The 12,263-nt window shown below is 43.7% G+C and overlaps 1 protein-coding gene and 1 long non-coding RNA gene across 2 annotated transcripts in view; one reads left to right on the forward strand and one right to left on the reverse strand.

Moving 5' to 3' along the window:
* Positions 1-9,184, forward strand: part of HSD11B1 (hydroxysteroid 11-beta dehydrogenase 1) — a 25,808-nt gene extending 16,624 nt beyond the window's left edge. The window contains exons 5-6 of the mRNA XM_036272076.1: positions 7,430-7,573; positions 8,967-9,184. Of these exons, the coding sequence (XP_036127969.1) occupies positions 7,430-7,573; positions 8,967-9,184 (362 nt within the window). The remainder of the gene's footprint in view (positions 1-7,429; positions 7,574-8,966) is intronic.
* The window catches only part of LOC118637042, a 21,549-nt gene extending 9,521 nt beyond the window's left edge, over positions 1-12,028 (reverse strand). Inside the window, exons 1-3 of the long non-coding RNA XR_004960865.1 lie at positions 11,926-12,028; positions 5,366-5,505; positions 4,345-4,510 (exon numbers count right to left, since the gene is read on the reverse strand). This is a non-coding gene — a long non-coding RNA (uncharacterized LOC118637042). The remainder of the gene's footprint in view (positions 1-4,344; positions 4,511-5,365; positions 5,506-11,925) is intronic.
* Positions 12,029-12,263: the final 235 nt, after the last annotated feature.

The following is a 12,263-nucleotide window of genomic DNA, read 5'->3' on the forward strand; positions in this document are numbered from 1 at the left end:
CGCCCAAATAAATGTTTACATTGCCTGGCAGCCTTACTGTTTTCTCTCTGTCAACACTTTAAAACATCTCTAGGATACTTATAATAACTAATACAATATAAATGCTATAAATAGTTATTATACTGTATTGTTTAGGGAATAAGGACAAGAAAAAAACATGTACATGTTCAATACAGATGCACCATCACAGGCCTAACTACATAGTACACATCCCCAACATAACTTTTTTTCAAATATTTTTGATCCACTATTGGTTGAATCTATCAATGCAAAACCCTCAGATACAGAAGGAAGGCTGTAGTTATCATTTAAATTTGTTTATTTGTGAGATGGCATGTGAGGTCCCTGTCCCTGTGAGAGCAGTAGCATTCGATTTCTTGGTTTTTATATCCTTATTTCCCATAACAGCACCTGACAGGTGGTGGATATTTAATGGTAAGTCAAGTAATTAATGAATGAGTTTCATTGTCCTGTATTTACAGGCAATTTATATTTTCTATTCTGTGAACTGTTTTTCCATGGCCTTGCCCAATGAAATGTTAGCAACACTTTTTTAACAATAAATATAGCAAACTGATGTCCTATGCAGCTTCTTGTTCAAACTTTGACAGAGGCATATCGTTAAAAAACAGCTAAATATAAAGTTAAGAAAATGAAAAGTGAATTCGACACGGTGTAAATATATAGCGTTAGACGTTGACCTTGACCCGGGGAGAATTCCTTTGCGATAAGTATGGATTTCGACGAGAAGTCCACTTGAGGTAGCATGAGACCAGGAAGGGCCAGGAAGAGGGCAGGAGTTCTCATCAGAGAAATTCATTCTACAGAGGAACTTGCGCAAGTGCTCCCCAAATATATTCGTTCATTTACTCAAAAACTCTGACTCGAGGGCCCACTCTGAGCCAGGCCCTACGCCAGAGCTGGGGCCATGGCAGCGAGCAGGGAGGCCAGGTCAGGTGCAGGCCCCACCGTCTGCAGACTGCTAAGGCACTGTTTACAGGCATAAAACAAAACACTGAAAGCAACCTGAATATCCACCATTAGCAACCCATTCTTAAACTGTAGTGAAATACTGTGTAAATTTTTATGCGTACTGACTATAAAAATCATATGTTCCAAGGAAACCTCATTTCGAGAACCGTATATAGTATGGGTCCAGCTGCGTTTAAAGAAAGGGGCTTCTACCTTTCATTTTATACACTGCAGAACTGCTTATTTACAGCAAGCTTGGTGTAACCTTTATTAGAATAAAAAGAAAAGTAATGGCTTGGTCTCCACATAGTAGCCATAAACAAAATATTTCTCCTCTGACTGATTTAGGGGGACGGAGCATGTGCTCCTCCTCGTAAGCAAACAGTAAGTTCAAACGACTAAATCAACTAAACTGCCACATTCAAATTACCAAACGCCACAGTGGGAGTGGGGTGTGGTTTCTTGTTGGTTTATTTGGGTTGCCTACCCATCTGTCAATTGTTTAAAACTCTGTTAACCGCACAAAGTAGGTTTGAGCTAGGCACTCTCACAACTCTTGGTGGAAAAGGATATGGTTCTAGTATTCATTTTAACTGGTTTTTACAATTTATTTTATTTTATTTTTTGAAGGTAGTAGACCTTTATTTTATTTTTTTTAATTTATTTATTTTTTTATTAATTAATTTTTGTTACAGATGTTTCTCCTTTTTCACCAATTCCCCCCTCCCCCTCCCTCCCAGCCCTGTCCCCAGTTTGTTGTCCATGTCCACTGTTCATGCATATATGCATATAAGTTCTGTGGTTTATCTCTCCCCCAACACCCCCACAATTTATTTTTAAAAGTATAGTCCTTCATTTCTCATTTTGTCTACAGCAATTTGGCAACATGTGTCAGTAGCCTTAAAAAGTGCTCCCATCATTTCACCTAGCAAATATAATGCTAAAAAACCTGCCAAGGAATAATCATCAATCCAGTCACTCATACACACACACACACACACAAAAGTACTTATGGCAGAAATTTTTTCGACATGGCTATGAACCTATAAGCAAAGTTACCAATGTTGAAAATAGTCAGCTGAAGTCAGAATCCAATTAATGTCTGGTATAGTTGATTTAATGTCATGATATGAGTTTTAAATTATTTGATGTTTTTCCATGAAGCTTTCCGGTTCCGGAATGCCCATGGAATACATCCCTTATCTCTAACATTAGAAAACGTCACACTGCTCACATGTGACACCCTGTGCCGACAGAGCAGTATTTAAGGAGGATTATCCAAAGGATATACAAGGGACTCAGACCCGTCCACCACCGCCTCTCCTGCCTGTAGCCTAACTCTGCCGTCCAGGTGGAGGGAATGCAAAAGCCTCCGCTGAGCCTTGGTTAAATGAACACACAGGGCACGGAAAACTCTCCTTTCTCCAGGCACAACTATTTATGTTGGACATGAATGACCAGGTAGTGCTGGTGGAACAGGTCTGTACCCATCCGTCACCTGTGGGGGTTCTTAAAACCCAGGCTTTTATTCTAGCCTTGGGAGATGAGCCGATGCGCTGAGCCAGGAGGAGGGGCCACATTTCACAGGCCCCATCCCTGCACAGAAACTAAGTTGTGAAATTAAGTAACAGGTTTTTTCTTACTTACCCCTGCCATATTTTGTGCTATTTCAACACCATGCCCCCCTCCCTTGTCTTCAGCCAAAATGCTCCCCTTGATTTCCCCCAGCTGCAAGACTGCCCCCCTCAATCCTCTCCATCTCCCCAGTCTCGTGGCTGGTTTCTTGGACTTCTTTCCATCCTAAGCCTTACTCTCTTTTCACTCAACACACGCTTCCTGGGCAATTTCGGCCATTCCCATCGCTTCCATTATCACTGGATTATGGGTTGTCTCAGTACTTATGATGGACCCCTCAGGTTCTTTAAAACCTGCAAGAGGGAGATAGATTCATCTTTAAATCTGACTCAACCCAAACAACTAAAGAGTGTTTAGACCACGAGGGGTCCAGCTGAGAAAAAAAATTAGGAAGAGCTGAAGAAAGGGGAGGGATCCAGGACGAGTCCCAGCCTCAAAGCCTTGGAGGCACGGCGACCTCAACGGGGGCGCCCTCGGTAGGCGACGGTGCGTTTGCCTGGCTTGCTCTGACGGTCTGGGGCAGACAGGAATGCAGCTTGTCAGTCCTGTGCACTGTCTTCTAAGCTCCTGATTAAAATAGTTTAAAATCTGCCTTAGAAATGGAAATAATTTTGGAATCTCAGCAAGGCAGTCGAGGCTGGAGGGCGTGGGTGGACTAATGAAAGGACCGAGGCCTGCTTTGGACCCCGCTCAGCGGGCACACTCCTGCCAGCCCTCTGGCTCCTCCTGTTTCTGCAGCGGCTAAGTCCCGGCATTTCCGGGCCAGGGCTAACTGCAAACAGTCTATCCATGTATCACCGAGTCTGCACTCTTCCTCGTCTGACTCCGTGCCTCATATTTAGCTTCAGAAAACATGGTCACCATAACTCGGTTTCTTTGTTTCTGAGACTTCCCAGGAGAGAAATCTAGCTGCCGAACATCTATTCTGCTGTAGTGGCTTCCTTCTCCCCCATGTTAACCAAAACTTAACCTCGGCAAAGCACTCAGGCTTCTAATGCCCTCGCTCCGTGACTGCTTCGTGTGTATTAGAGTGTGCATTTATCTACGTATTCATTTCATTGGATTGAGCTCATGCTCGAGCATATTTTTTTTTTTAATCCTCACCGGAGGACATTTTTCTATTTTTTGTTCAGGTAGAGTGGGAGGGAGAGAGAGGAACAGAGAGAGAGAGAGAAACATCGATGCGAAAGTAACACATCGAGTGGCTGCCACCCGCACAACCGACCAGGGCCGGGGACAAACTGCAACCGACGTACGTGCCCTCAGCGGGAACCGAACCCGGGTCTCTCAGGACCGCAGGCCGACGCTCTAACCGCTGAGCCAAACTGGCCAGGGCCTCGGGCATATTTTTTAAGTGGTAGTTGAGCAAGTCGATCTTGTAGAATGCAATCAGAAAACAACGTGATTCTTTCCTTCAGACGTGTTCTATGGGTGAGCTGTCCCCTGGACCTGGATGTGAGCTAGGGCAGATGGCAACGCTCTAGGATAATCAAAGAGCCTCTGGCTGCCTCCAGTCCCCAGAAAAGTCTCACTTCAGCCATCAAAATGTCCAGTCTTATGCAACTGAACTGAAGTTTCTCCCCTCATCAAGCTTGAACCTGCCATTGTAGGAAACCCAGGGTAGGAAAAAGAAATGGATTGAGCCTTTCCTCCACCCCCTTCCTCTCCTCACTCCCCAGGCTTCCTCTGGCCTCTCTGGTAGGAAAGAAAGGAGGATACAGGGTAGGGCAGCCTTACTTGGCTAGCTCCAGCTCCTACAGCATCGGTCCCCTCTGGCCACGGCAGATGTTCACGGCTCAGGCTCTCTGGGTGCTTTTATGAGTTCTTAGGAAGCCCCTGCTGGAATACTGGGAGTTCTTCCTGGGATTTGGGCCACTGTTGCTTCTGTTATTTCCCTCAGACCCTGGGAATTCAGGGAAATACACTCATTACTTCGGAATGTCATTTGGGGCGGATTGGAAATGACTCCAGGAGCAAAGGGATGAGTCCCAGGACAAAGCCCATAGGGTGGTGAGCAGAGCGTGGGCAAGATTTCAGCCCCCTCCCCACCCCAGGGAGGGCTCTCGTGCAGGACACAATTTGCACCAGCTCCGCAGTAGCCTTGCCCATACCCAGAGCCTCTCGTGGCATCAGACGTCAGTCCCGGTGCACTGCAAACTCCCGGGGACAAGCTCCCTGCCAGGTGTCCTGGAAGCTCCTCTCACAAGGACTGACAGGAGGGCAAACTCCCCAGCCTCCTGGGAGACCCCTGAGACATGCTCATTTCTTGTCCCTAACCCCGGCCTCTCTGGCCTCTTCGCCTCAGCCCTTATTTCCCTTGGAGTGGTGACGGGTCTCTGTGTTGCAAGCTCAGGTTTGGTTCGGGGTTTGTTTTGTGTTTTTACTTGTTTGTGTTATCACATCCTGTGTAAGGTCACTAGTTTGGAACCTCTCTGCAGAATATGGAGTCTGTGGCCAATTACTGTGTTCCCCGCCTCTGAACCTCAGCTGACACTAGAGCGGAAAAGGCCATGTTTGAACATCCTGCTATATATTATTAATTCCATTTTGACCAAGGCCTCTTAACTCACAAAACCTTTAAAAAAATAAAATAAAAATCTGGTGTTCAGAGAGGCTTTGCCCTTCTCAGCTTTCTAAAACGACTAAATAGATTTCCCAGAGAGCAGATGCTGAGGTTTCCTCGCGTGAACGAATTAGCACGACACGAGAACATGTTTACCAGCACGATGAACGGAAAACAAACTCTAACGAAATGTACCGAGGTTGTCTCGGAATAGCGAGCCTGGGAGACTGTTCTCTGCTTCCTCTTCTTCTCTGTTTTGTGACATGTGCCAGCTTTCCTTCAGCGAGCCCAGACTGGTTCACACACCTTCATCCGCAATTCCAAAATTCAAAGAGCTATGGGGAAAATAATAAAAGTAAGTAAATAAAGCTCTGAAAACTAAGGCTTATTGTCCTAATTAATTCTACATAATCAATTTAACTTGGACTGAAGAAAGGCTACTTAAAGCCTTTATCTCAGTGTGAATTTTCAAATACTTGACTGGAGAAACAACACCGTGTCGCTTACAGGGAGCCTCCCCAGACCCTACTGGGCGTGTTATGTAATAAACAGTATATGCCCAATACCACCTTCTAAAATCCAGAAATAGTTCTGAATTCCATAACACATTAGTCCCTAAAGGTTTCAGGTAAGTGCTTATATAAGCCTTCTATGAAGAAAAAAGAATATCAAACTTTGCTATTATTTTTCTTGTTCTACTAGCTTCTCATTCATGATAACAAACTCATGTCTGCCTCCAGTCCTTGTACAAGCTACTTCTCCACCACCTTGGCTCTTTCTGCACTTTCAGCAAAGTCAAGGTTAGACTGTGCCTCCTACAGGTGGGGTTTCCTGGTTAATCCAATATCTTTCTTCACCTGAATATCCAGTCCAGAATTGGAACACTTGTTTTCCCAGGTCACACTAGTTTGGGCCTTAAAGGACACAGTAACTTATAATGTAGTGGCAGCTCACCCAGCTGTCATTGTGGGACTTCAGCCCCTTCCCAAGACCGTCCCTTCCCATTTCTTCTAGGAGTTCCTGGATCAGGTTCAGCAAGCTTCTGCCACCTGCCTTTCATGCACCCACACTCACCTTCAAAACACACCATAAATATGGTGCATGGATCAAAGACTCTCTTTCCTAATGAACACTTCAAAACGGTCCTCCACCCAGAACACAAACTAGAAGAATTGGGTGGGGGAGGGGGAGGCTCGAATTTGCAGGTTCTCTCTACATGGTCCTTATGTGCACGAAATTTGAGAATTACTGGTTTGAAGGTCTGCAGATCAAAGGCGGGTCATAAAATTTGCGAGATGAGATATGGTCTAATGAATGTCGATGACAGCTACAGCCTTTGACCATTCCTATAGGTGGTCATGTTACTGTGTACTGCATGAATCATCTTCATAATAACAGTTAATAATTTTCGGTCATCTTTGTCCAATCTTGACCCTTGTTTAATAATTCAGTGTTTTCTTCACCATTTAAAAAATATTTTTAAACCACACACCTATCTCGTGAATTTTTTCAGGAATAGTCTTCTGCCCCGTCTGGCTCCTCCTACTTCTCTCCTTTCACCCTCTTTCCTTTTTTCTCTTCTTTCACCTTCCTCTCGGAAACAAAAAAACTCCTCTCCCTTTCTCCTGCAGAACAATTTCGGATCTTTTGGTACTTCGAGCATAACCTAAGCTATAATTAAGGGTGCAGAATGGGATACACTAAGCTCCATCTGTACAAAAATCACTGCTACAGGAATCCCATGATGGTTTCACATAGTCTCTTGCTTCTGCATCTCTGTTGTTACCTGAACAGATGCTGTAAAATGCCTTAGTCAATACTACTACCATCATCTGAAGGGCATTGTGGGCTGAATGGTGGCCCACACTATGTATCCACCTGGAACCTGTCAATGTGACCTGTGTAGATGTATAAGGATCTCAAGATGAGATCATCCCAGGTTATCTGGAGGGGCCTACGTGCAATGAGAAGCATCCTAAAAAGAAGAGTAAAAGTCACAAAAAATTGGAGTGGTTCCCTAAAGAGATTTGTTTGTATTTTTTAAGAGTTTCTTTATATAGTAAGGATGGAGAAGAATTTTTTTTTTCTTTTTATAAATTCAACACAGCATGATAATCTCTGTAGAAAGTAGAGAGGAACTATGATGCAAAAGGTCCAGGGGCTCCACAGGAGTTACAGAGACTGCTGCAGAAAAAGCCAAAATCAGCTCTGCAGGGCTGAAATGGATCACCTTGTTAACCCACTTCTTTTGTTATTTAGGGAAAATGGCTAGTCCACTTATTGCTTCCTATTCTGCCAGCAAGTTTGCTCTCGATGGGTTTTTCTCCTCCATCAGAAAGGAATACTTGGTGGCCAAAGTCAATGTGTCGATCACTCTATGTATCCTCGGCCTCATAAACACAGGTAAGGTCAAGAGATTGGAATAAATGGCCTGCAGATGGATTGTCTGCCTTACCTCTGTGGATAAGGAAGATGCTGAACTCCCTGGTTCATGTTTAATGAGCTAAAAGCCAGCGAAAGCACGAGTCCTTGTTTAATAAAGCACCCCTGTCCCTAGCGAGCCTCTGACTGCTCTCCGATCCCCTTCTTTCCATTCTGACCACCAGATATGCTGAGTGACACCACACTCATCGCCTGATCCCGTTCTGACTCCTTCCATCCTCTTGGACTTGCAATGGCCATTACTTCCCTATGCGAGACTTACCAAATACAAGTTCGTTTTTCTTCATAATGTCACCAGTAATACGACATAGCAATATATGAACCCTTTGATAGGTTGCACTGAGAAAGACACAGCATTGTTTTCATCATATTCTTGTCAAATGGCATAACCTCATTCCACTTATAAGAGAACAATGGGCAAACCCATGAGTGACAAGGAAAGACTGAAGAACTGTCACAGATTGGAGGGAAAATAAGACAAATTGAATACTAAGTGAAATCCTGGATAAGATCCTAGAATATAAAAAGGGTATTAGTGGAAAAAAGTAAAGTCTATAGTTTAGTTAGTGACATTGTTATAATGATGCATATCTGCTCTTGATAACTGCACAGTGGTTGTGTATGATATTATGATTAGGGGAAGTAGGGTGAAGGATACAAGGGAATACTTTGCATAATTTTTATAACTTCTCTGTAAGTGCAGATGCAAGTTTATCTAAAACATGTGGCAGGTATAATAAGAAACCTTCATGTAAAGAGTACTGAGTAAATTGAGTAGCAGTGACAGAAGAGAGAGAGAGAGACAGGTGCACGGTGAAACGAGAAAGGAATAGAGAGACACAGAAGCTGTGCAAGAAGAACATGAAAATCTAGGAGATTTTCTTTCTAAGTGAAAGTGCTTAGTGTTGACAAGGGAGCAAAGGCCTGGATTCTGTCCTCTTCCTTCTGCAAGCCCGTAAATCATCATCACACAGCACTCTGCTGTTGCCCACTGACACGTCCCATTTAGCTACCGGGTCATCATACAGCTTCTCTCTGTTCTGCTCGCCCGTGTTACTCCCTCACCCCCAACCAGAACACCCAAGAGAAGAACATGATTCAAACCTCTCAACTAATGAGCTCTAAGTGCCCCCCACCAAACTCCATTCAGGAAGACAGGGCCTGCATTAAGCCTCTCTGCCCAGCAGACCCTAAACATACTCAGTGCTGGCCATGTATTCCCTGCGGGGCCCGCGGGCCTCTCAGAGCACCGGCAAGGAGCCCCCCGTGGCTCAGCTGTTGGGGTCAGCAGGCCTTTCATCCTGTAGACTCTCCTAGTCTTGGATAACCCTACTCTTCTCTTATCATTTAACAGACTCAGCCATGAAGGCATCTTCTGGGGTATTCAACGCAGAGGCAGCTCCGAAGGAAGACTGTGCCCTGGAGATCATCAAAGGGGGCGCTCTGCGCCGAGAGGAAGTGTATTACAGCAAATTAGCATGGAGCAGCCTCCTGCTGAGAAATCCGGGAAGGACCATTCTGGAATACCTCAGCCTAAGATATTATAATAAGGACAAGTTTATAAACAACTAGAAACTTCCTTAGGGTTGTGCATGGTAAGGGTGCTTGGAACAGTTCTGCCGGATGTGTATCTAAGCTCCATCCATGAAGGCATAGCCCAGAGAGATAAATGAGCCTACCAGAGTTGCAAGTCATGCCTCACATCTCACAGTGTGAAGGAGTTCCTCTAACACTTGCACAGTTGACCTGTAATTATATCAAATGTCATAAATTGGCAGTATCTATGAGGTTTTGGGGGTTTCTGCTTTGTGTGTTAATTTCGTTCGTTAGATTCCACATATGAGTGAAATCATATGGTACTTGTCTTTCTCTGACTGGCTCGTTTCACTTAGCCTGTGCTCCGGGTCCATCTGTGCTGTAGCAAAGGGTAAGAATTCCTTCTTCTTGATGGGGATCGGCAGTTGTGAAATTGTTATTAACCACAGGTATAGTTACACGGTAGTTGTATCAAATGTACCTCATATATAATAATGTTATGATGCTTCCTATAATACTAGATACTATACAGGTCACATAAACTTTATAAATCACAACCAGTAATTGTAACTTTAGTTCACTCAGTATGGTTCCTTTAAAACCATAAACTATACAAGCAAAAGTTATCAATGTTCATTTATTTTGTGGTCTGAATCTTTTCATTGTTTTTGAATTGAAGAAATCACCCTACTCTTCAGTTGATGGACATAATATCTTCACTATTCTGCATATTTCAGATACTTTTTATTTTTATTATAATTTTTTAATCCTCACCCAAGGATATTTTTTCATTTATCTTCAGATAGAGCAGGAGAGAGGGAGGGAGGGAGGGAGAGAAAGAGAGAGAAACATCAATGTGAGAGAGACACATCACTTGGTTACTACCCGCACAAACCCTAACCCTTGGCCAGAATTGAACCCGGGACTCTTTGGTCCATGGGCCGACACTCTAACCCCTGAGCCAAACCAGCCAGGGAAATTGTTTTTTTAATGGAGATAACATGTCTTTTTTTTTTTTCCTTTATTGATTTTAGAAAGAGAGGAAGGGAGAGAGAGAGAGAGATTAAAACATCAATGAGAGAGAACATTTACTGGCTGCCTCCTGCATGCCCTCTACTGGGGATTTGGCCCACAACCTGGGCATGTGTCCTGACCGGGAATCAAACCAGCAACCTCTTGGTGCATGGGTCAATGCTCAACCACTGAGCCACACCGGCTGGGCTCAGATACTTTTTATTATTTTTTTATTGCTCCTCTAGGAAGGCGGACACCTGGGTTGAGTCACTAGGGAAAACCCACAGAGGTGGAGGTCTCTGGAAACTTGAGCCACAGAACCTATGCTTGTTTATTGCACTCAGAGTGTATCAGACATCAATACTTTACATGTGAATGCCAAATCATTTTTAGAAGTTTGGAGAGAAGGGGTTGGGGTTCAAATCCTGCCACTTACACATTTGGTCATTCATTCAGTCAACGAATATTTATTAAACACTAGCCAGGTATCGCCTGACTACAACCAAATAGGAAATAAGACACTAGCTATATTAACAACTCAACAAAACCCTAATTGGTCAGGTCTCAAACAGGTAAGAGATGGCAAATTGGATAATTTTAGTAGAGTTTAATAACAAGGGGATTATTTACAAAAGTGTGAGCAAGGTCAAAGGGCAATCACAAGAGATAGCATATCAGGGCTAGTTGCAACTGTTTCCAAGCCTAGGTCCACCACCATAGAGACAAGAGGAGAAAATGGTTATGAAAACCCATTTCCAACAGCTGGAGCCAAGCTCCAATGTCAGTACCAGCAGCACCACGGCTCTTGTCATCGAACAAGTGTGGAATCCAAAAGCAATTCCACTCTTATGGAGTGAGCGCCGTTGCATTTTTCTAATATTTCGAAGGGGAGAAGGAAGACTGAGTTTACATTCACTCAGTGCATCGTGTAAACTCCAAAGACCTCCCTTGGCCGTGTCTCTTTTAAAGTGCTTCCGGCTCCACCTCTGACCCTCTGAGAATTCAGCTTCCACCTTCCTTCCACCTCCTCATTGATCATATAAAGTGGATTCTGACTCTAACTTGAGACCATCCAGCAATTTTTTAAAAAATATAAAGATATTCTCTTACTGCAAGAATTATTGTACTAACTGTTAGGAAAATAAAAAATTCACGAAATATTACATTCGTGATTAGGGCTAACCCTAACCAAAAAAAAATTTTTTTAAACAACCTTAATATCTACCAGTGGGACATCAATATTATGAAATCATTCTATCATGATAAAAAGGAATGAGGTAGATTTATAACCTATACAAGTAAAATAACTCACATACAAGGATCTTCAGGATATACTGTTAAGTGTATAAAACAAGTTGCTTACAAACAGGTATAATATAATCCATTAATGTTGAGATTTTATACACATACACATATACATGCCTTCCCATCACACGCGTGTATGTGCGTGCGTGTGTGTGAAATAGGGAGGTTAACTGGCATAATTCACTGTTCTAAGACCTTACAAAATTAGGAGCTTCCCTCTGAGGAGCAGACCTATGATTCTTGTAACGGCACTGTTATCAGTTGAAATGTGTCCCCAAAAGTTGTAAGTTGAAGTCCTAATCCCCAGTACTTCAGGAAAAACATTTACTTCATTCCCAGATCAGCGTAGCAAAGGGTGGCTCAAAGGCCATGACCTGGAGGCGTCCGGAGGCCTGATCACGTGCGTGTCTGGTGCCTGAACTGGAAAAGCTTGACCAGCTGGAGCTTGGAACACTTACTAGCTCCTCGGGCATCGCTAGCTTTGCATGTCCTCTCCACACGCTCTCTCAGAGCAGTGGCTTCAGGGTTGCTGGACTTCTTTTTGTTTTTTGTTTTTTTTTCCTTTAGTGATTTTAGAGAGAGAGGAAGGGGGAGGGAGAGACAGATAGAAACATTGATGAGAGACAACACTGATTGGCGCCTCCTGCATGCTCCCCACTGCCACAACCTGGGCATGTGCCCTGACCAGGAATCGAACTGGTGACCTTTTGGTGCACGAGCTGTCGCTCAACCACTGAGCCACACTGGCCGGGCTTTTTATTTTTTTAATATGCTTTTATTGATTTTTGAGAGAGAG

Source organism: Molossus molossus, unplaced genomic scaffold (genome assembly GCF_014108415.1).
Source record: "Molossus molossus isolate mMolMol1 unplaced genomic scaffold, mMolMol1.p scaffold_m16_p_20, whole genome shotgun sequence".
Lineage (NCBI taxonomy): Eukaryota > Metazoa > Chordata > Mammalia > Chiroptera > Molossidae > Molossus > Molossus molossus.